This window comes from Falco cherrug, chromosome 15 (assembly GCF_023634085.1).
Source record: "Falco cherrug isolate bFalChe1 chromosome 15, bFalChe1.pri, whole genome shotgun sequence".
Lineage (NCBI taxonomy): Eukaryota > Metazoa > Chordata > Aves > Falconiformes > Falconidae > Falco > Falco cherrug.
The window spans coordinates 14,438,380-14,461,628 of NC_073711.1; the positions used below are offsets into that span (position 1 = coordinate 14,438,380).

Here is a 23,249-nt window from a genome sequence, read left to right on the forward strand (position 1 = left end):
TTAGTCTTATCTAATACAACAGCACAGACTAATATACATGGAAAATACATCAAAGAAGCTAAACGATGGCTCGACGTCTTTAAGGGGTAAAAATAGTCAAAGCAATCAGTTATTTTCTTGTGAGAATATAGCAGAAAAAAACCCTCCCAACCACTACATGCAAAAGCTTGCAATAATCTTGTGCATTTATCAATTAGACCATACACCTCACCGTGCCCAGACCATGCATATACCCACAGCTACACCCTTTCATTCCCTTTATGGCACCTCTTGGAGGTCCTTGATACAAGCCATACCAACCCGGCAGGGCTGTGTGCCAGCTGGAAACACCACCTCACTGAAGCGCTCTACATCTATGCCAGGCTCATTTTGGTTTCTCATGTCGCAGCTTTCCAACATCTCTTCATCACAGGAACTTGGCCCCCTGTAATTTTACAGGCAGTTCCTTGCTGAATTTCTCCAAATGGGGTGTTGCTTTCATGTCAGCCCTGCAGAAGTACTCCAGCCTGCAGGATGCAGCCCCAGCCCTGTGTTGTCCTTTCACACAAAGGCCAAATTTGCCAAAAAAAAAAATAATATTAAAAATTTTAAAAAAAAAATTTTGTTTTACAGAAGTGTTAAAGCAAGCAACTGGGAATTCTTAAAGAGTATTCAAAGTGCCTCCCATGGATGTGCTGATCGTGGGACTGCTTTGGCCAGTTTGGGCTCAGCCACTGCCCAAGTCAGGATCTTCTCCCTCCCTGCTCCTCAAGGTCAGTTCCCTCATTTACCAGCAATTAGGCTGTTCATTTAGAGGACTTGCAGGCAAGAGAAAGCATCTGGTTAGCTTATGAAACAGCATCAGGAAGACAAACGCACAACCACACCCACACGTTTATTTTTATTGTCATAACAAAGATCACCCATCAGGGAGGAAAGGCAATGACACTTTATGAAATACAGGACAACTCTTTGGAGGTAAAAAAAAAAAAAAATATGTAAAAATAAATCCCCAAAACCATGATGTATAGATTTTGCCTGGCAGTAGGACCCTCTTGGGATCTGGTTAGCCAGCAAATACCACTTTGTATGCAAGAACTCGTTTGCCTTCTCTGTTTCATTTAGCTTCTATATTGAGAAAATGAAGTGACCAAAGTAATTCTCATATTCTCCAGAAAGCATCCAATTTGGAGATCACCCACACAAATAGCACGGCTGAGCGAGGAGCCGCCAGCAACAAGAGGCAGCCCGAAACTGCTGGGCAGGTGAGTGCTGGCTCCTGCCCCTCTCACGGATGGAAACAGAGGCTGCCAGGCAGGAGGCTGAGCACGCCTGCAGGAGAGACGCTCCCTGCCTGGAGGAAAGCTGTGCCCCAGGAGGGTGTTGAAGCTCTCAGGTACCCGGCAGCCTTGCAAAAAGGCACGCACAAGGTCTGGATGCTTCCCTGGCCTCCGCCACCCTTAGGCAGCAAAACCCTAAGGACCTATCAAACAGGCTGAAGGGTAAACAGTATTTTAAAAATCACTGCAGCTTTCATCAAACTTTCATTTTACCAGTAATGTTATCATTTTGTTTTGGTAAAAAAAGCTCCCTCGCTGCTTGGTGACAGGCACGAACAGAACTCACCCCACCCTGTGCCTGTAGCAATGCCGGGAATACACTCCAGATTTTCTTCCTGAGCCTAAAATTACTTGCAACAGCTTTTCATCAAGACATGTAAATCTGATCTGTGACTGAAACACCAACAGCTCAGCTTGTTCCACATTCACTGGAGCTGGAAGGAAACTGGACCTTAAATGACATCGCATCTTTTTCAACTGAGGGAAACCAGTTCCCCTGTTACATCCTTCTTGTTTTTCACTTTATTCAGCAGCAAACACGCAAGAACTGGTGATGGCTATCCTAAGAAGCCACTAGAAAGTTACTTTTAATTGGTAACCAAAGTTATTTTTACTAAGTAAAGCTTTCTTGTGTGCCTACAGAACATATTTTCTCTCATGTTGTCCGCATTCATACTCCCAGAGTCGTCCCACTAAGCAAAACTAGTAAATGAAGCACAAAAGTATCAGGCAATTTGCAAGATCTGAGTAGGACAAACGTTGCTGGCAAAATCGCTGCTGGGGCTATACAGTTTTGAAGAACAAGTTGTCACCAAACTACTGCACTGCTCCTCAGCGTCTTCACGATGGAAAGCAAAGGTGGGAGCCTGTTGGGAGGGGGTAAAGCACTTCCTACAGGCAAGGAGGGGAAGAGAAGGGCTGAAACCGCCATGTATTTGCCACTGGAGTGCACATTTTTGCAACCAAATGTTGATGGATAAACCATTACCTATGACGGAACAAGAACTAAAAATGGAAGAAAGAATATTTAGCTATTGTTCAGGCACACTCAAATTTTTTATTCAGCCATTCAAGGTGGTTTGATTTTTTTTTGCCTTTTTTTATGAAATAATTCATCCCACTCCACCTTGACAGCTTGTTTACAATATATCTCTAGCCACAGACAGCTGACAGATGTGATGTGATGCTAGCAAGACGAAACAGCCTAAATACAGAGCAGACAGCACAGCAGAAGACAGCAACGGAACTGCAAGCTACTTCACAGGCTTTGACGTACCTACCATTCCTGAAGCTTTCATCTGACAGTAGCGATGGGCACCAACCCCTGCAATTCCAGGCAAGGGAAGGTTCCAAAACCGACTACATTTAGGAGCTGCCCCTGTTTCTGTTGAACAATACAGGAAAAAGTAGGTGGCTTTCAGTGGCTCGACTTCCAGACAGGAACATTTTCAGCCCAGTTCCACTATTGTTAGCAGAGTTACTACAATAATTATTGCAGTTCAGCTCGTGCACTGGTGACCTTCTCCTTGATGCCACCTCTGCAGCACTATGGTAACGTCAGCGCACGTGGCAGGCACTGCAGAGTGCCACCCTGATCTGCAGGAGCAGAGGTGCCTGTGAGGAAACGCTCTCCTCCGATATTCAGAGCAGTCAGACACAAAGTCATCCATGTATTTTCCAAGCAAAGGAGTAGGGACCAGGAGGAAGAGGAAAAAAGAAATTGCCAAGTGAGTATCTCTAATATTAGTAAATTCCGATACCTGGGGTTCTCCCTTGCCAGGGTCCTGACGTTGTATACTTTGCCTTCTGGATAAAAAACCAAACAAACAAACAAAAAAAAACCCTACAAAAACCAGTCAACAAGTAACACATTCAGATAAAAAGCCACTTTGCCGGTTTTTGACTGGGCCCTTACATATTATTACTGTCCAGTTCTGAAGGGCACACGAGGGTACCCGATATTCATACCTCAGCGCAACGCATCTGAGAACGTGCTGTCCAGGATCCACAGACAGTGAGGTCACATGCCTGGTCAGAGCGCTTTACTTACTAGTCTGAGTACTGTTACTGAAGGCTGTCAGATCACATGGATAAAGTCCACAGTTAGCAAGTAGACACCAACAACGAAGCACGGGGCGTACCACCTCCTGCAAGAGCAGCACGGGTAGGTTCAGGGGCTGACGGTTCACATCACACAGCAGTGATGCGCAGCACTTGGCAGAGGCATTAACCAAAAAGGACAAGCATCTCTTGGCTCAGAATACAGCTGGCTGAGATGCCACCGCACTTTTTGAGCGGTTACCCATCTGGAAGATGGGGAAGTCCCCTCACCCTGCCTGCGGCCGTGGGATACCCAGCCAGGCTGCAGCCACCTCCCACACTTGAGCAGGGATGGTTCAGAGCCAGGAAGGGGCAGCCTGGTACCATGTTGAGACATTTAATCCATACCACACCAGACTTTTAATCACTCCTGCAATGAGCCCAATTGCTTGCAGCAATTCAACAGCTGTTTTCATAAAACCACCCATGCTTCCTCATGAGGTTCTCCTATGCCTTCCGTGTGTGGTCAATACAGTCACTTGACAGCATAGTCTTTGCTGTTGACATCAAAAAGGTCTGAACCTGACCCACCATGTACCTTCAGGCAGGTCAAAAGATGTTAGAGCTTTAGAGAAAAAAAAATAAATAGTATCAATAAACAGAAAGAGAAAACAAGTACTTCAAACCTTACATGATAACCAGCATCAAAAGTACGTCATGAATTATTTGCTCCCATTTCACTCATAAGGGAAGACAGACTTCCCAGGTGGCTTCGAAAACAGGAAAAAGAAAGGTCTTCCTTTTGCAAACAGGAGAATTAGGAAAATAAAGAGGTATTGCACCTTCCTACCAAGACCCAGTCCCTGAACTCAGCTCGTGAACAGCCAGGGCCAAGGGTGCCCCTCCAAGACTCTGGCCCTGCCCTCCCCAGGTCTCCATGCGGAACCTGCTTGCGGGGCTCGGACAAACAGCAGTGCCACTCGCTGTGAAGCTGAAGAGCCACACGGCTGGGAGGTCACATACTGCCGCAAGCTCGTGATGCTCCCGCTTCCAGGGCACTGGTTTTGCCCACTGGTTGCAACATTCAGGGCTTCTTCCAGCAGGTCCCTCCCTCCACTCCCCGTGAACGCTGTGCCAGTAAGATTTAGTAACACAGAGGTTTCCCTTGGCTGTTAGCTTTCATATTTGCATCTTACATGTTGAGCATTCCTCTGCTTAATTCTAACCCATTCCCAATGGCCTAGTAGTAAGACGAACACAGTTTAATGACTTGATACCACAAACTCAGCTCCGTGTGGGGCACAGGGAGGAGGAGAAGGCTCAGACTATTTCTGTATTCTGTAATTCAGATTCTGTAAAAAGAAAGTCCCGTAATTTTTAATTTGTTGCCAATTGATAGGCTGATTTTATACTGCTCAAAATAGTAACTGCTATTTCCCTTCAGCCAGTGGACTGTTAAGCTGGAATTTGTCCCAGCGACCATATGGCACGTCATCTCTATCAAGTTATCTAAATTCCAGAAAGTCCACGTTTATAAGTGTATAAATATGGAAGAGGAAAATGAAATGCAATTCTTTAAGTGCATTTTTGGAGTAACCCTAAACTGCAAGATACAGCTGCTTATTGAATGGCGTGGTTTCTCCTGCCACATGGTGTTAACGGAAGAAGAAATTCATCCTAATTTGGAATAGACAGTAACAATGAGGAATGACATGGAGAACATAAAACATCTTAAAACTCTCGGACCTGATGCCTGGCTTAATGAAAATGTATGTTTACAAATAGGATGGGTTTTCTTTGAGGAGGAAGTCGGGAGACAGCAATCAGGGCTGCAGCTTTTATCTCATCAGCATCCCTAAGTACAAGATGCACTTGGTGATGTGAGGTCTCAGCCACATTCCTGACTACTTAGCCTCTGTGTGCCCCAACATGTCTGGAATCAGACACACAAAATGTGTGAGAAATACTTCAAGCAGAAAATGGAGGGGGAACAACCCTGACCCTCTTCAAAAATCAGTGGCTGCTGAGTATTAAATCCGAGTGATCCCATCAAGACACCCTCTTAGAGTGGCCGCTACACACAAGGGCTGCAGCTCAGGCTCGCCCTGCGCTTTGGAGAGCCCAGATCCACATTCCTCCCACGAACACCCAAGGATAACCAAAATACCCTGCTTCCACGCAGTGGGATGAAGTTGTTTTCAGGGCTCCGCTGCCTGCACAAGCCACGCTGTGAGCCTTCCTGGCCCCTGCTCAGACAGGCACCAACACCAGCCCCCCGGCACGCACAGCCCCTCACTGCCCCCGCAGCCCCCCCGGTGCCACCGGCTGTCCCCAGGCTGGTGGCACAGGCACGGCACCTCAGCCTTGGCATAGACAAGCGTGCGTTGTTATTCCACAGCACGGGACAAAAGTCACAGCTCGGGGAATAACGCAGAGATTTTTGATTTTTTCTTTTCCCAGCACTGTGTCACTGCAGGCCAAATGGAAACCTCCTGGGTTATTAAACAAGATAAATTTGACAGAATCATAAATCATAAAATTGTCCCAAATTGCAGAGCTGCTGACAGCATACGCTATAATCCAGTTGGCATCTGACGCTTCCCTTTTCCTCGTTTCTTCTTGCCACAGGAAGAAACATTCCCTCCTTCAAACTCTGCAGCGAAAAGCAGCAGCAGCAATTCCAAAAAACCTCAACGATTAAAACAAAGCCTCACATTTCATGTTTGCTGCATTCAACTAAATGCAACAGAGCTGTAACAGCTAGATACAGAAACTGGCTTTAAAAAAAAACAATTAACACACCCACACCCCAAGCATATCCTCTAATATTCTCTATAATTTTAAAACATTATTCAGAATCGACTAAAGAAAAAGTGACTCAAGGGAACCAGGGCATCGTTCGTGTGATTACAGCAGAAAAGTGAGGCGTCTGTCATATATGAGCACTTAAGACATCCCATACATAGACACAGCCAAATGTTAATAGTTAATTGGATATCAACGGGCACAACCTGTCTCTGTTTTGGGGACAGACTCAGCAATTCACTTAATTGTTTTTCTTTACAGCAACAATCCTGTCATTGCCAATACCCTGAACTCCCAACAAAACATGCCTAAAGTACAGCAGCTTTCCTCCCCTTTCTAGAAACATGGACATTGATTTTTTTTTTTTTTCTTTAACTGCAATTAAGAAGCTGCTTTGATTTTCCATCCAAGTCCAGTTCTCCTGTCGCTGGTGCAGGTTCTTCAGTTACACAGGGCTGTTCCTCTGAAGCGGGGAGCACATGCACTCTCTGGGCAGACAGGGAGCCTTGCAAGCAGAGGCTGAGTAAATCTCACCAGCCAGTGCTCTACCCATCCATTAGCAAGGAATACACTTGCTATTCTATATATCTATAAATCTATACAATCTATAAAAATCTAAAAATTATTTTAAAAAAAAATATAAAAATACCTACACAGGCATTATTTGCAAAAACATATCTGAAAGGGTAAAATATTCAAAACTAAACAAGCACACGCCAAAATAATTTGCATTTAAATGTCTGATCCAGGGCACGCTTGTTCCCCAAAGTAAGTTTTTTTTTTTCCCCCCAGCAGTATTTACGCAAAGGGATGAGCCCTCTTTACCGTACGTAACGCAGCACAGGAGCCTGCACCCATTACCAGGCGTTCTGTGACTCTGTAATGATATTTATTGACAGCTGTTAAAGGTTTGGGTAAGACTATGGAAAGACACACTGGCAGGCACTGCATAAGAAACATGGGGAGGGGACTCAGGTGATCAGTGGTGTGTTTATTTCAGTGCATAAAACATGCAAGGAAAATTATTTCCACAAAGAAACCAAGCAGTTTTTTTACAGTGATGTTGAACAACGGAGGTAAAGGCAAAGTTGTTAATTCAACAGAGGCCAAGTACTTTGGAACAATTCTGGATGAGGAACGCACGTTAAAATGGACCCGCTTAGATATTTTTTCCTTCATTAACTGATACTGTTCCATGAGTCAATGTTTAAAACCTGAAGTGTTCCTACAGTTCTTTTTTTCCCCACACTGTTGTGCAGACAGATGAGAGTCAACAAGCTTGCTCTCTACTGAGACCTGGAAAACATGCCCAGCCCCTGACCCTCCCTCCTGCAATTTCCGTACAGGCACAGAAGGAAGGAGGGGCAGAATCCAAGGAAGAAGCGCTGCACACCCGAGAGTCACTGTGCTTACCCGCTTCGAGAGGGCTCAGCACCTCTGGGGCACAGCCCTCCTTGAAAAGTAGACCAGGAGATTCTGGTGGTCCCTAGATGCCAGGGTAACTAAAATTTTAGGTCAGCCTTAGAGATTTGCTTCCATACACAGATCTCAGCTGGGTTTGGAAACACCGTGCGGGGCGGATGGGTGATTAGGTGTCAAGAGCACGGTCCTCATTCCACAGCTCCACAGGATCTTTAGCATGCCAGAACCATAATGTACTTTAGATGTAAAAAAAAACCAAACACCTCAAAGCTCAGATTTATTTTGGAACTCAGTCAACAGGCAGCATGGAAGACAGCAGGGGTGCTTTTATGCTTGCCCAGAGAAAACAAGACACCAGTCAGGGCAGAATGCTGTGGTCTAAGGCAAAACACAGCAGCAGGCCAGCCCAGAGTGCAAGCAGGTAGGAACAACTGAGCTCTGGTTCACCTAAGCCAACCATACATTATTAAAAAAAAAAAAAAAAAAAAAAGCTGTGGGAGCTCAACGTCCAAAGGAGCCTCTGAACCATGCCAACAAACCCTTAAAAAATGCTTTCCTGCTTAGAATTGTAATTTTATTCCTCAAGTTTAATTGCTTTATGTATATTTCCAATACCAAACACATTTTCGTCTAAGATGTTTTCACATTGCAAACTGAATTCTTCTAAATGCTTAGGAAACAGAGCCCTGGACAGAAAACATTTTAATGAATACGTGGATAGCCTGACAGCACGTAGCTCAAAAGAACCAACGGAACCTTTCACTCCCACTACAGATTCAGGGAAGCATTCCTCATTTCATGAATAACAAGTGAGAAACCCAAACAGCAGCAGCAAACACTCCCAAGGATGAGGGGGAAAAAAACAGCATTCAAGAGCCAAAATAATACACGGAGGAGGAGACAATCCCCATTCCAAATCATCCCTTCTGGAATGTCAACCATGCATGGCTCCTGCTGTAGCACCGCTCCCAGATTACTGGGCTGCATTTTCTACAAATCACCTAGTCATTAAATAATTCTGGAGGATTCCCGCGCATCACTGATGCTGGAATCCCTGAAAAAACTAGACACATCTTACTGAGTAGCATACATTGTGGAACAAATCCCATCTAGGGGATCAGCAGGTCCAACAGAGCCGGCCATCAAAAGATAAAGCCTATGGACTGAAAAAAGAAGTTCACTTAATGATGTGTAAAAGACTGGCAACAGAAACATGGGAAGTAGTGTCAAGTCAGTCAAGTCACCCTAGTTCCCTACCTTGTTCTCAACACCGCAATCACCTTTTCACAGCTGAATGGGTCCTGCAACACCCACGGGACCAAAAAATTTATCATTAAGCAAAGCACACATAACTTGGCATTTTAAGACTTTTTTTTTTTCCTGACCACATCTGTACACAAAGAACTATCATCTCCAGTTTAACTAAAATACGAAAGAGAAAAAATAGCTTGTAAGCTACGTATGTTGTGCAAGTAAAGAACACTTCCACAGAGCATGGAAAGCATGAAGTGCTACATAAAAGAGCTTGACTCACCCTCCAGATCTCTGGGTAACCTATACGCACAACCTAAAACACCATGTAAGGTGCAAGCCAGGAGGAAATGGGACACGCGTTACTCCAACACACAGGCACCGCTTACTAGGTTAAAACTGCTTATCTATTTCCAGGTACGCACAAGCTGAATGATGATTACATTTATCAAAAGCAGGTTACATACCAGCAGCGGGCTATTTTCTCCCTTGACATGAGGAGCATGCCACTAGGAAAGCTTCAGCTTTATCGATTCCAATTAGGAACAGAGGAAGTGACAAAGACGTCAGCTACAAAAGGGAAGAATTAAAAAACTAGCAACCAGCAGTGTCAGACACCAACACAAAGATGACGTAATTACCAGCTGGAGGATAAATTAAGAAGGAACAATTCTAGTAGGTAGAATGACATTTGCAAAAAAAAATTTAAAAATATCCTTTGATCTTTCCAGATCAGATAATCCCCAAATCTTCAGCTACAAACTTCTCCAGACATTTGTACTGCACTCACTGCTGTGGCATCAAATTATTTTTTGATGTCCAACCAGTCAGCAGATTAAGACTGTAAGCTTTTGGGGAGAAATTTATTTATCTGTATGCAAACTGCCCTAAGCCAAGATTTCCATTATTCCACTAAAGAATCAGACTATTGGTTTGAGCTTGACTGTTACTAAAAAGCTACTCCTTGAAGAAACAGAATGGGCAGTTTGAAAAGAGCGCTGAGGTATGAGAAAACAACTCTTTTTTTTTTTTTTTTTTTTTTTTTTTGTCCTGGGAATAGGTTAAGACTCACAGTGATTCTTCAGCACACGGCAACTCTAGAGCCACAGGTCAGGCCACCAGCTGCCTTCTGCTGCTGTTCCAGTTCTCACCCCTTCATGCCAACTCCATTATCCGAAGAACACAAAGACTGCAAATGCCCCAAGGTAGGTTGGATTCTACCATGAACTACCTTCCCTGGGCCAGACTCTTACACTTTATACAACTTTCTAGGGGAAGGGGAACCACGGAAAGCCGGGCATTTGCAGATCACCGGCTCATCGATGTGAACAGGGCAAAAAACTTCAAATAACCTGAGTTTTCCCAGGTTTTCTTCCCCATCATACTTGTCCTATTTCAAAACACAGCACAAGGGAAGTGTCATCCCAAATGTCTCATCTTTCAGTTTCTCTGTAGGGATATCAGCCGGGCCTTGTGATGAGTTAAATACAGAAGTGAGCATTTTTGACATTTGTTGCTAATTGGGCACCAAAAAAAAGCAACGTCCAAATGAATTCTGAGACTGGAGCGTGGGTCTGCGGTCACTGGGAGAGGGCAGGCAGCTCCAGCAGCAATCCCAACTAGCACACTAATGTAGTCTTATTTGCTCTCATGACAAATATAGACTAATTGCTTTTTATCCAGGTGCTTTTCTCATTTAGCTACCATAACTGCAAAATGAAAGAATTCAAGATGTATGAAAAAACCAGGGCTGCTTATCATCAGGACAGATCATAAAGGCAGCCCACTGAAAACAGGGATTGAATATCTGCTGTATCTACACGTACACCTACAGTGGTGGATTCAGAGATGGAAAGAGTTTCTTATGCTATGGTTAAGAAAGATGTAATAAGCATCAAGTCATTTTACACTGCATTAACAGAAGAATTTTGCAGGTTTTGGCAAATCCTTGAGGTTTGCTTTTCAATCCTGGTAAGCAGGTGTTAACTAATGTCATTATGAACACCTTAATCTGGAGAGAGATAGAAGAAAAAAAAACCTCAAAGATTAATTTGATTGATGCACTACATTTAATCCACTATGCTGTGTCCAACACTGATAACAAAATTACGTTCAAAAATAATTCTTCCATTTCAAGTACAATAGATGATACACTAAAAAAAAAAATAAAAATCTCTCTACATCGTGGCCATATACCAGCTCCTGGGCTACTCTCAAGGCCCGTCAGACACGGAACTTTGACATCTTGACTTCCAACCATCTCATAATGGTTAGAACCCACCCTAAGCTTCTTCTGAATTGAGAATATCAGCAGGATACCTGCTTTTAAACAGGGTGCCTCCTCAACTCCAGCACACAAACAGCAGGATATATTTACATTATCCAAAAGGTGTTACAACTACTTCAACTACTTTTCCGTTTAATTAATAAATATGGATTTCAAGGGACTTAAATTTAAGCAGGCTCTAAAATCTGGTCTCCGAGCTGGAAAAAAAATATATTAGTAGCATGTGACGCTTAAATGACTGGCACATACTTTAACGACAGAGGAACCTTTTCCTATGTGGTGCTTTGCACAGCATTAGAAGAGTATTCTTAAGGTGATGAGTCAGTTCATCTTCACTGGCTACTTTCCAAGAGTATCCACTGGTGCCACTATTCCACCTATAACAACCTTGCACAGCTACATGGAATTCAGGTATTTTTTTAAAGAGGAAGAATTGCTTTTGGTTTTAACCAAAACAGTTATGTAGCCTAAAGCTTACACATACATCTTGGTAGTGATCATTACTAGTAAATGCAATAAATTACCAGTATATGCAATAAATTACTAGTAAACTGCATAAAGAATAAATATCAGTACTTCCAAAAGTGACACCATAGTAATGTGCTGCTTGATGCATCAATCAGGGACAAAATACAAACAGCACACTCCCAGCAAAAGTCTGTTCGGCTTTACATGGTTATTGCTAGCAGGTAGCACAACCAAATAAGCTAACTGGTTTAAAGACTTCCCCAGACAATGCCCCTCTGACTGTGTTCATTAGCAAAACCACTGGTAACATGCGACGGGAAGTTCAGAACAAGCACGATGGTATTAGACTCCTACAAGCACTCGGAGCTGCAATGTGCCAGCAGCGCACTGTATTTTGGAGCAGATAAAGATTTCTGTAAATTTGCACGGCTGCACACATAAGCAGTAGTTCTCCAAGAAAAAAATTAAGACAGTTGGTTCTTTTATCAGTCCTTAACAATAAAATGAACACATCAGGCCAAAATAGTTTCTTAAAAGTAGGTCAAAATACCCATTCATGATCATTCTGCATTGGTTTCCTAGCAAGTTAATCTACCCACACAGATATACATAATGCGTATCCTGGAGACAGTGAGGAAGAAAACCAAATACATTAATGAGGTAGCTTAGACTGAATAACTGCAGTTAAAAGTTTTATTGAACAAAAGAAGGTAAAACGTGGTAGTCCAAGTTCACTGAGCAAAAGCAGCTCTCTCGCTGAAGCTGCACTTTGTGCTAAATAACCTTATTAACTGAGACTATACAGAGGACACATTATGCAAGTTATCTCAACAGCAAAGGAGAAAAGGTAGATTAAATTTGTTTCGATGGAATGACTTGGTCAAATTCAGTGGCTTAAGTTAATGTTTCTAGCCCTTCTCTACCTATATTCAGTACAGGCATACAAGAGAATATACAACTGCACTGAATTCCCGTTTGTTAATAGTGTGTGCTCCCATGCAAGTGGAAGCCAATTCCTCAAAAAAACCAAATTAAAAAACCCAAACATTTTAAATCTTTTGTTTGAAGCATCACTCAACCGACTCAGGAAAAACACTCGATAACATGTTATAAAAAAACTCCCGGCCTCTACAAGGTCCGCTTCCTGTATAGTGTTAATTTTTTAAAATTTTATTTCTCCCCTCTGCCTAAGAAACTTCATATGCTCTGAAAGCACCCACAAAATCAGGTGGGTAAACAGATATGTCAAAAATACTCTGTGAAAAGAGGGAGGTAGCTCAGGCCCCTTGGCAACCTTCTGACATAGTTCACATTGATGTGGTCTACCTCCCCTTGTTATCTGCAGTCAAAAATGAAAGGAAAAAGGATTTCAACTACGAAATTTAGTGAAAGAACATGTTCAATACAAAGTCTTCAAATCTGACTCATTTGGCTTCCAAATGTAACCTATAAGATACCTCACACCCAATACACAACATTAATAACGTACCTAGTTCATACATTTTATAGACAATATCTTCTCATTTGTTAAACATTTGGCTCGGGTGAGTACATCTTTTTTTGTTAACCACTTGACAAACATTCTAGGCCAAACAAACAGCACAAATAATGTCAAAGTCTTTTTTTTTTTCCCCCCAGTAACTGTATGAAATGCTGTAGGCTAAGCCTAACAGAAACTATTGAAGAAAAATAATAGACTCCATGATGCAGTGCAAAGGTGTTACTACAACATCATAAGTCAAGGGATGTTTTTTAAGGTGCTGAAAGAGGAGATTCTCTAGACGGTGACCCTGTATTGTCCTCCGGTGGGAAAACAGTAAGAGTGCAGGCTCGAATGCCGCCAAGTGATTCTGGAAGGTCAAATACTTTATGCCACTCATCTTTTTCTGGATCATACTTCTGAACTATTTCCACCATACACCGATTATTCCAAGAATATCCTCCAACAACATAGATTTTATTTTCAAAGACAGCAACCCCAACATCACTTTGCCCACGTAACATGGCAGCAATTGGAGTCCACTGGTCTAGAGTTGGTGAGTAATATTCACAGCTTAGAACATCATCGTAATCACTTGTTCCTCTGAAGTGATTTCCACCAATAACATATAGCTTGTCTCCTACAGTACACATGCAATGCAGACCTCTGACTGTCGTCATTGGAGCTTTCTGAGTCCATTTGTCTGTGTCAGGGTCAAAACACATAAGTTCCTTTTGGAAAGTATCATGGGTAATTCCCCCTAAAGAAATAAAACAGATATTAGAGTAGCGTTCACCCTAATAAGCACTCAATAGCAAAAAATACATTAAAGTGAATTAATTACATCCTCCTTAAAACTTCTGCACTTCAGCTTAGATTACTACCACGTATGTACTCCATTTCAAATGATATTTTTAACGTACCTTGTTCCTCTAAATCCAAATATGAAAAGAAGCCATGGCTCATACAGTACTTACCAAAGATGACACTGGCAGAATAAAAGAACAAAAAAACCTGTTACCTACGCTTCATTTCAGCAAAATTATTTCTTTGCTTACATTTGGTTCGGTTTGATAGTTTTGTTTCTCACCACGAAGAAAACCAAAATCCTTTCAAGTTTTGATACTATGCTGTTGTGTTTCAAGTGGTCCTATCACTTAGCAGATTTTTCTTCAGAAAACTCAACTTGAGCTGAAGAGAGAACACAGCTTTCAAATATTCTTCTGTTAATAAATACCTATGGTTCTCTCTGTATTTACCTTCCCCATGGCTCCTTGCAAAAGCAGTTAAGAGAGGCTTCAGGGGAAATCACAGGGCTACTTCCCATCAGGAGGTGAAATAGTCCCACATTTCCGCAAGGTCACCAGGCAAGGTCAGAAAGCAGTCACGCCAGTTTCAGACACCATAGGCTTATTAGCTATGGTTTAAGACCATAACACAGCCATATTTGAGGTGCTAAAAATTATGCAGAGAACACACTGCTACTGAACAACCTCCTGCAGGGCTAAGCGTTCAACACTGAATTACCACGCTTGGATTATTAGCGGACAGAGATGGCGTGGTGTCTATAGGAGTGATGCAAGAAAGTGCCCAGTTCTTCAGCTAGACAGTAAAAATTAAATACAGAAAAAACACCCAAACACAGGGGGACTGTCCAGCCCTGATACTTAATGTCAGCCGTAGTAGGGTGGCAGTGCTTGGAAGCCTGTCAGAGAGAAAAGGTTTTAGTGACAAAAGGAACTAATCTTCACATTTTCAACCACAAAAGTGTCTGGACATGGGGATATCATCTGAGAGGACAGGAGGTAAAGAAAAATTGCTGGGAAATACAGAGCATCTACATGAAAAAAATACAGCAGGGAGCATAAGTACGTGCTGCCTGCAGTATAACAAGCAAAATGGGCAAAAAAGTACAAATAGCAGCACAATGATTAGAAGCTAGCTTAATGGACTTGCTCATAGATGAGTAAGAAGCTGTACCTTATGGCATTCTGGTAAATTTTAAAACAAACCCCTCCTAGCCTACTGGCACAAGGGCCCCTGATTCAAAACACCTGCTCCAGTGCATCTCCCCACCAGGTCTTTACAGCTATGCAACCTCACCCCACCTCTCACCCTGAATTTCAGCTCAGTTCTTAAAGAGCATCCCTTAAAATTGCAGTAGGAGAACATACACAGAGGTCTGTGATCTCTGTGGAGATCACCGACAGACAGATTGAATCTTCTTTAAAAACTGACCGGATACCAGATCTGCAGAAAACCTACCGCCCCCAGTTTGGAAAAAAATGGAATGAAACTATAACCTTGACACCATGGGACTGAGCATATTATAAATGAAACATCAGTGAAAGTACAGACATCATTCATATATAGTGATTAACATCAAAACTTATCCTTTTCCATCAGCTCAATGAAGGCTGATGCTCTTTAAAGTACTAAAATTTCTAATGCTTTCCAAAATGTATCAAAAAGGATGTGTTTTAATGTTTATTGCTATATAAAGGTATGTATGTAGTGCTGCCATAGAAAAATGTATTCTGACAAAGTGAATAACTCCTTTGGAATTCAAAGTTGTCATTTACTGTGTAAATGCATAATATTATCTAAAATAATCTTCTCAGACTCTGCAATATATACCCTATTTGATTGGCTTCAAATGAAATTGCATCACTGCTTATACCGTGGCAAACCTACTGCAACTAGAAACTGATTTTTATTGTTTCCCGCTGAAACAGGAAAAGTTAGGTAGGTAATTGTTCCACAGAGATGATATGATCATAGGAGTTGTTTACCTGAAATATACATTAATCCCCCATACACGGTTCCAGCATGACCATAGTGGGGTTCGTTCATTTTCGCGACATAGCTCCATTCATTCATTCTGGGATTGTAACATTCCACAGTAGCTGTTTAAAACAAATGAGAACATAAAAATGTTGAAGCTAGCATGGCAGTTTGGTTTTGAGTGCAGTCCTAGTGGCAGTAATATATTCATAAACAGAGCAAGTATCAATGAAAAACATTGTTCGACTGAGAAAGTGTCAAGGGAATTATTGAGCATTATGTCCACAGACAATACAGAAAAACCTCAAGCTTTGTCCCGGAGGAACAAAAAGGAAGAAAAAAACCATCTTGCATTCTTGTCTCCCACTTGTCTCATTCCCATTCCTGCTTGACACAACCTGCCCCAACTCACGAACCCTGCCAGAGGTACAAGCTGTGGGACATCAGAGAAAATGGCAACAAAGCTGGGTGAATTCAGCTTTTCTGCCCTTTCCTCTCGTACAACTCCCTCCATTGTCTGCTGTAGAGAGAGGGGGAATAAACTTCAAATTATCTCAAAGAGGATCTACACATCTGGCAACCAGAAAAGACCCAACTCTTCAGCAATGTCCCATCCATGCAGAAAATCAGGCTGGATCTTCTTCTTGATATTTCACATTGAAATGGTCCTATGCCCTCAAAATGGAGCAGCAACTGTTGACTAATTTTCTATTGTCTTGCAATGTGTTATTAAGCAACTGCACAGCATATACAAGTCACCAATTCAAACAGTTTACAAAAGCCAAGCTTTAAAAAATTCAAGGTGAAACACCACTGAACCTTGGATAGAGAGCAACAGTGCTTGTGTCAATACACAGATCCATTTGTGCAGTTTTTGTGCACTGGAATGTTAAAATGATCAAAGGATTTATCAAATTGGAAATTGTAGAGGCTAGTAGTAAGTTAAAAAGAAACCCCGAGACCAGGTGTCCTTGCAGAAAGCATTTCTGAGGACTCCTCTCTTCAAAGCATGATGGAAGAGATGAGGGGTTGCAGGAAAAGGGCTATTCAAAAAGCACACAGAGTAGAAACAGAAAACAGATTTAATAATGGCCCTGAGCAAGCTTGATCAGTACAACATGACCAAGGGGCTAGAGATCGTGAAAAATCCTGTAGAGTGACCTTACGATGCCCAAAGCAGTTAATAATTGTGTTAAAGACAAATTAAAGCTCATCTTAAATACTTAAAATTAAGAATCAGACTCTTATGCTTGTTATACAATGCTTGATCTCTGAAGAGAGATGTTTACAAACTGTGTGTACAAAATTGAATCTGTCTCTCAAAGTGGCCTTTTACTTGCTCTAGAACAAGCTTTTTATTCAATCAAGGGTAGAAAATCTGAGTCAGCTCTATGGAATCTGTGATGGTGACTTACAGTCCAGGATTACATATCAAATAAAAGAGACAAAAATACTTAGAAGCTGAGAAACTTGCCATTTTAAAGGCAGAAACTACTTAGTATAAGCCTCCAGCATTCACAGTACTGGCCAGGCCAGTAAAGTATACCAATCAGTAACACTCAAAACAGTGACTGTCGGGTACCTCACCCTAACTCCAAATCTGTCTTTTAAAAATATCCTTTGGAACATTTTGGAAGAGTAAGGTATATCTATGGTGTCAGACTACCACAAAAAAAATCCCCTAGTCACAGAAAAATTTAGCGAAGACCACATTACAGCGACCTTCTGAATTATCTTTCAGCTGCTGTAAAATGCACAGCCTCCTGACAGTTGCAAAAGAGGACGATATTTTCTAATTCCATGCAATTAGTATCTGAAGTAAACACACTCAAAATAAAAGATTCCAGTTCCAGGAGTACTGTTTGACAACCAGTTCAGCAGCATCCAAGATTAAAAATTAGGAAAAAAAACCCCAAACCCCAAACTATATCGCTCATAAGAATTGCTAAATTGTTATAGCACCCTGGATTTTCTTCAGCTTTTACCCAACCAGGAGCTGAAATTTAAACTTAAGAAATACAGAAAAGTGTTGGTCTAGAACATTATGTTCATGATATAAGGCAAAACACACTAAATTCCTGTTTCAAAAGACATTATATTCGTTTATTCACAGGTATGAAATGACTAATTTCATATTCTTGAAACGGTTTAAAAATAGTAATGAAAGCCTGAAATGCTTCTGGTTTTGTAAAAGTGCCTTGCATATGGACTCCCAGTTATGCCAGCCATCTCAGGGCTTTATAAGATGGACAGAAAATAAAAAATCTGATGCAAAGTAACTGAAGTCAAGTGTGTCTTAAAAACTCCTGTTGACATGCCACATTTGTGATTTAAACCTGCTCAATACGGGCAAGCTCCCAAGTTCACTCTAGGAGATCAGTCCTTCACTCAAGACTCCTCCTACGGTCCAACCTTGTTACTTCATTTCCTACCTCGGCCATTTGAAAGGAGCCCCGAGCCACCTTTCACATTACACACATGTACAGGTAGAAAAAAGTCTGCATAAGAAAAGGTATGAAAAGGCATTCAAGCATACATCTGCAACGGCAATTTTTAAAGTCAGGCTTGAGTTCCTTTAATAAAGTAAAAGACTCTTTAAAAAATGTTGGTGTTTTTCCCATTTGATATCCTGCAACCTTTGTACATCCATGAAGGACTTACATACCATAAAGGCAGTGAAAGCTGGAGACAGCCTCTTCCCCACATAAAGGTACAGGCACAAAGAATTCATTCCAGAAGTTACACCTATAACTAAATCTGCATCATGTTTCTATGCATTGCCATGTTGACACCACATGCAGCATCTGCCCAATCCCCAAATAAATCCACGCTCTTTTTTGTATAAAATTTATTCTTTCATTTCAATATTCTTTTCTAAAAAAGAAAGCTCCTTCCTACTCTGTTCTATTTAGCAATCAGAACAAAGATGCGCAGAAATTTCAAGAACAGGGAAAAAACAAATTTGACATGCAAGTAATTATAGCTGTCCCAGTTCTACCCTGACAGCAGACCCTTCTGACCTGCTGTTCACTGCTATGCTGCAACGAAATCATCATTCTACTTGCTTTCACAAAAACAAAGGCATCCTCCTTCCCACGGTGCTTCCAATCCATGCTGAGGTGAGGATCTTACCTTACCAGTACACTGTGAGGACAGGAAGAGCTGAGTGTGTGCAAAGCAATCACAAAGCCAGCAGCGAACACATTAACATGACATTCAATGCTGGACAACTGTTTATCTCGCTCAGCAGTTCAGATTGCATTTAAGAGAGAAATCCTTGCCAAAAAATCAATTTAGCAAGAGAAGATAAAACATGCAGAAACTGGTATACATTGCCGCCATCACTATCATCGCATTGTAAAGACATTAGTTATCTGAGAAAACATGGAGTCTAAGATCACTTTCTGATGTGGCTTCAAAATTCTCTCAAACATTACCAGTACAGCTAAATACCACCTGACAGTATTTCAGACAAACCATCTCAACTCAAATCTCAAATCTCCTGTGCTCTGAAACAAAGCTAATCACTTCCCAGATGAAAAAAATCCTACTGTTCTGTTTGGTTGTTCACACATAGCTGTCTCTCCATCGCCTTGCAAGGTCATTCCATTTCTCTTTTTTAACAAGGTCTCCCTCTGTGCTGAAGGAAAAAAAATATTCAAAATTCCAGCTATTAAAGGTGCCCATCAATTTAAGAGAGGAGTCAGGATGTTCTAGATATCATCTGCAGACAGAGCACAGTTCACAAACACTCAAAAGAACTGCTACTTCACTGAACCTAAGCATATATCCTATATAATATAGCATGAGACTGATGGATTCATTCTCCAACAGCATGAATGACTCAAATCAGGCTTTATTTATGTCTAACTGTGGAGCTTCTGACCCGTTCATTACCATAATCCAGGGAAGACAGGCCTCGTTTTAATAGAATTAAGCAATCTCAAAACGACACGGAGCTTTGGCAGTCCCAGGGGACGATCAGCCTGCACTCATTTTATAGTGCCATCTGTGATGCTATTTGAGGAGTATACAGATATTTAGCACTTCTCTGTCAGTAGCTTCTAATGTGTCTTGAGGTTTATTACAGCAGCACTTAGCAAGTGTGTGTGATGTCCCAAAACCCAGGATCTTCATTTTGTAATATTATGTCTATAATACAGCTTGCTTCTGTGGAACTCAAAGCTGACTTGGTTAAATTACGCAGTCCTGAGTAATTCTGTCCCTAGGACAGCAAAGAGCCACTCCAAAATAATCTCCTATGCAAGAGGTCCTCCAGTTCACACTTTGGTTCGATGTTCACAGTACTACACAGACAGCAAGCAGCCCAACTGGGTAATGATGCATATTCTTTTCCTTAACCAACAATATTTAAAATATATTATATAAACTCACAAAAGAAGTTTTTACATAAACAAGAAGTTGTTTGAAATGAGGTTTAAGCATCATAGAAGGCACTGGGAAAATAAATGCCTTCCCACTTGCTGGGCAGGGGGTCTGAAGAACACGTAACTGTCCTGGCCCTGGACTACAAGGCATCTCTTTCTGTCTTTATTGCAGCATGATGATGGTGTCAATGAATCTGTGGTTGAGTCACAACCCAACATCCCTCAAAGTGCTTAGGAAAAGCTCATATACAAAAATGTCAAACTGCACTCAAGCCATCAGCAGCAGAGCCTGAAGTATCTGCAAGGTACCTAACTGCACAAGCTTTCAAATACTTTCAAATGCACAGCTTCTACCATTCGCAAAAGCACCACAACTGAAGTCTTTCAAAAAGAGCTACAAAAATCGACTTGTCTGAGAAAACAGTATCCAGTGCCCTGCACAACAGCACAGCTGGAAATTGCCAGTGAGCTCCGCTCCATGAGTATCTGAGAGCCACACCTGGTTGTCCCTTTGTCTCCTCTTCCAAAAAGCCTCACCTTTTGCACACCTGCCTTCTCCAGGCTGGTCTCCTCCTCACGCCAGAGTGCTGTTCTCCCTGCCTACTGGGAACACTGTGGCAGGTGCCTGCCTTGACAGTGAAGAAGAGCCAACCACAGTTACTTACAATACTTTTGGGAGTGGTGCATGCTTCTGCACAGCCCTCCATCGTCATGGGGTAGAAAAATCTGAATTATAATCTCATCATTCAGACTGTTTCAAAGACATTTACCACATTGACGCATGTGCCATATATATATGCAAATTCACCCATCCTTAGCAACGAACTAAACTTTTCTCAGCAGCAGGCACTGTTAAAACAGCAGCTATTTGTTACTGCTAAGCCACGTACTACTGAGGTAGAGCATGGTATTCACAAAGTTCTCAGAAGATTAAAAATTTGAAAACTGTTTTGGTAAGGCTTGATAGAAAGTCTCAAAAAATATGATTTTTATTCCACTGACTGTCAGAGGAGAAAAAAACCCCAACCAAACAAAAAATAAAGAAATTCATTTTACTAACTTTAATCCTTTGGCCCTTTTCCATAAGAGCTGATCTTCCGGAAAGCTGAACGCAGGTTTTGGGAATTCTTCCTTTCTAACAACAGACTGAAATTAGTTTGAACCCAAGGGCAACTTCTTTAATACCTGTCCAACACATATTTGACCTTCTCTTCTACGAAAAGCTTGAGAGTTTTTCTCATCTGAAGAGAATGGGAAGTTTAAGGTGGATTTCATCTCTCGGCTGTCAAGGTTTATGAAAGAAACATGAAAATGGAAAGTGACTTGCCTCACAATTAACAAGAAAAGAAACTGAAGCCCCAAATCAAAGCACTGGACAGCTACAATATTTGGTATTTATAGAGTGCTCTCCCCACAGAACGAGCCAATGACAATTTTCAGGTCTGTGCGGAAATTGCTGCAGCATTTTAATGATATCTTCACAGAAGAATTTTAGACAGGTGATAAGATTCTGTATTTTAATTAAAGCTGCAGAAGAGCTGAGGTCAGCAGAACGATACTGCTTGATCTAATTTGAGAAAAACACTGTGCTTACAGCCTGCTCTACAGACAGGTGGCACTGGCTTAGGGACAGTTATTTCATATTTATTTTGTTAGACTTGCAACTTTTTCACTGATATTCTTATAACCCTACTCTGTTTAGGTGGTACAATACACAAGGACAGCAATCTGATTATCTGCTATTAATTCATACCATTAAAAAATAGCTCAATGAGAAAGTCAGGTTTTCTGATAGGCTAAAGAGCAATAAATATTAGTTTGTACATTTGGTATTTTACAGGGTATTAAGCTTGGTTTAGAATGTATTTTCAGGTAGGCGAAATGACTTTAAAATAACTCAGAAAACCTTGGGATCTGCATCAGAAAATGGCTGTCTAGGGAAAACAAGTTATTGCAAAACAGTTTCCCAAATTTTTTGGAAAGAGAAGGCATTTTTAAATGTCTTTTTTCACCAAACATTAGAATGTATTTTAAACTTCTATCAAACCCAGCCCAGTCGTGTGTAGTGGAAATAACGTACTATATGCTTCCTAGGAAAGTGTGAAATATAATCATGAAACAAACTACATGTGAATGACTGAGATGCATTGATTAAATAAGGTTACAGATGCCACAGCGTACGTCAAGGTTTGCATTGTTTCAATTAAACACGTTTCTCAGCACTTAAAAGACATTTGTGCATTTCTAAAAAGCAAAACCTTAGCAGCAAGAGATACTGCCACAAAAACTTACAGGACACTGTCAAGTATTGGGCTGAAAGCAAACAAAATTATGAAATGTTACACCTGGTTTAGATGTAATACTATGCTAAAATGCCAAGCATAATCACTGTAACATTTCGATTTTAAATCGAGTGTACACTCTCTGACCTGACTGCAAATGCTAGCCACTATGGCTTTGGAAAATGCAGTGCATTAATATGGACCGTCCTCTACGGACTTCTGTTAAATTAAAAGTTACATGTATTTATTCTTTTTTTCCAACCATCTTATTTCCCTGAAATTGATATTTTTTTAGGGGGGTGGGGGTTTTTTGGTCAAGCAAAATGAATCATCATTTATAAAGGGGAGAAAAAAAGGAGACAGCAGGACAGAGTCATTCATATAAATAAGTTAACTACATAGTCACAAGACCACAAGCAAAATATAACATTTTTAGTAATTAAAACATCCAGACTGTCAGGAGATCTGAATCTCACTGATCTGTGAGTGAAATAGATCACTCAGTCATTAGCCCACTAAGAAAAAAAAAAAAAACAAACGAAAAACCCCACCAAACAAACAAAAAAAATTCTAGCATTTCAAAATTACTATTCCAGAAAATTTGCATCTTTTACAACAGTGAGTTTCAGTTAGACAGTCGTGTATCCCTTAAGAGTGAAAAGAGCTGGTTTGGTTGCTCAGCTTCAGTAATGATATTTTATATATACATAGAGAGAGCTGTGT

The 23,249-nt window shown here is 41.3% G+C and overlaps 1 protein-coding gene across 14 annotated transcripts in view; it reads right to left on the minus strand.

Moving 5' to 3' along the window:
- Positions 1–12,271: 12,271 nt before the first annotated feature.
- KLHL13 (kelch like family member 13) overlaps positions 12,272–23,249 on the minus strand; it is an 84,551-nt gene continuing 73,573 nt past the window's right edge. For all 14 annotated transcript variants that reach the window (XM_055727402.1, XM_055727397.1, XM_055727406.1 and 11 more), the window contains 2 exons: positions 15,865–15,978; positions 12,272–13,832 (listed from right to left, as the gene is read on the minus strand). In XM_055727402.1, coding sequence (XP_055583377.1) covers positions 13,345–13,832; positions 15,865–15,978 — 602 coding nt within the window. In that variant the 3' untranslated portion in view covers positions 12,272–13,344. The remainder of the gene's footprint in view (positions 13,833–15,864; positions 15,979–23,249) is intronic.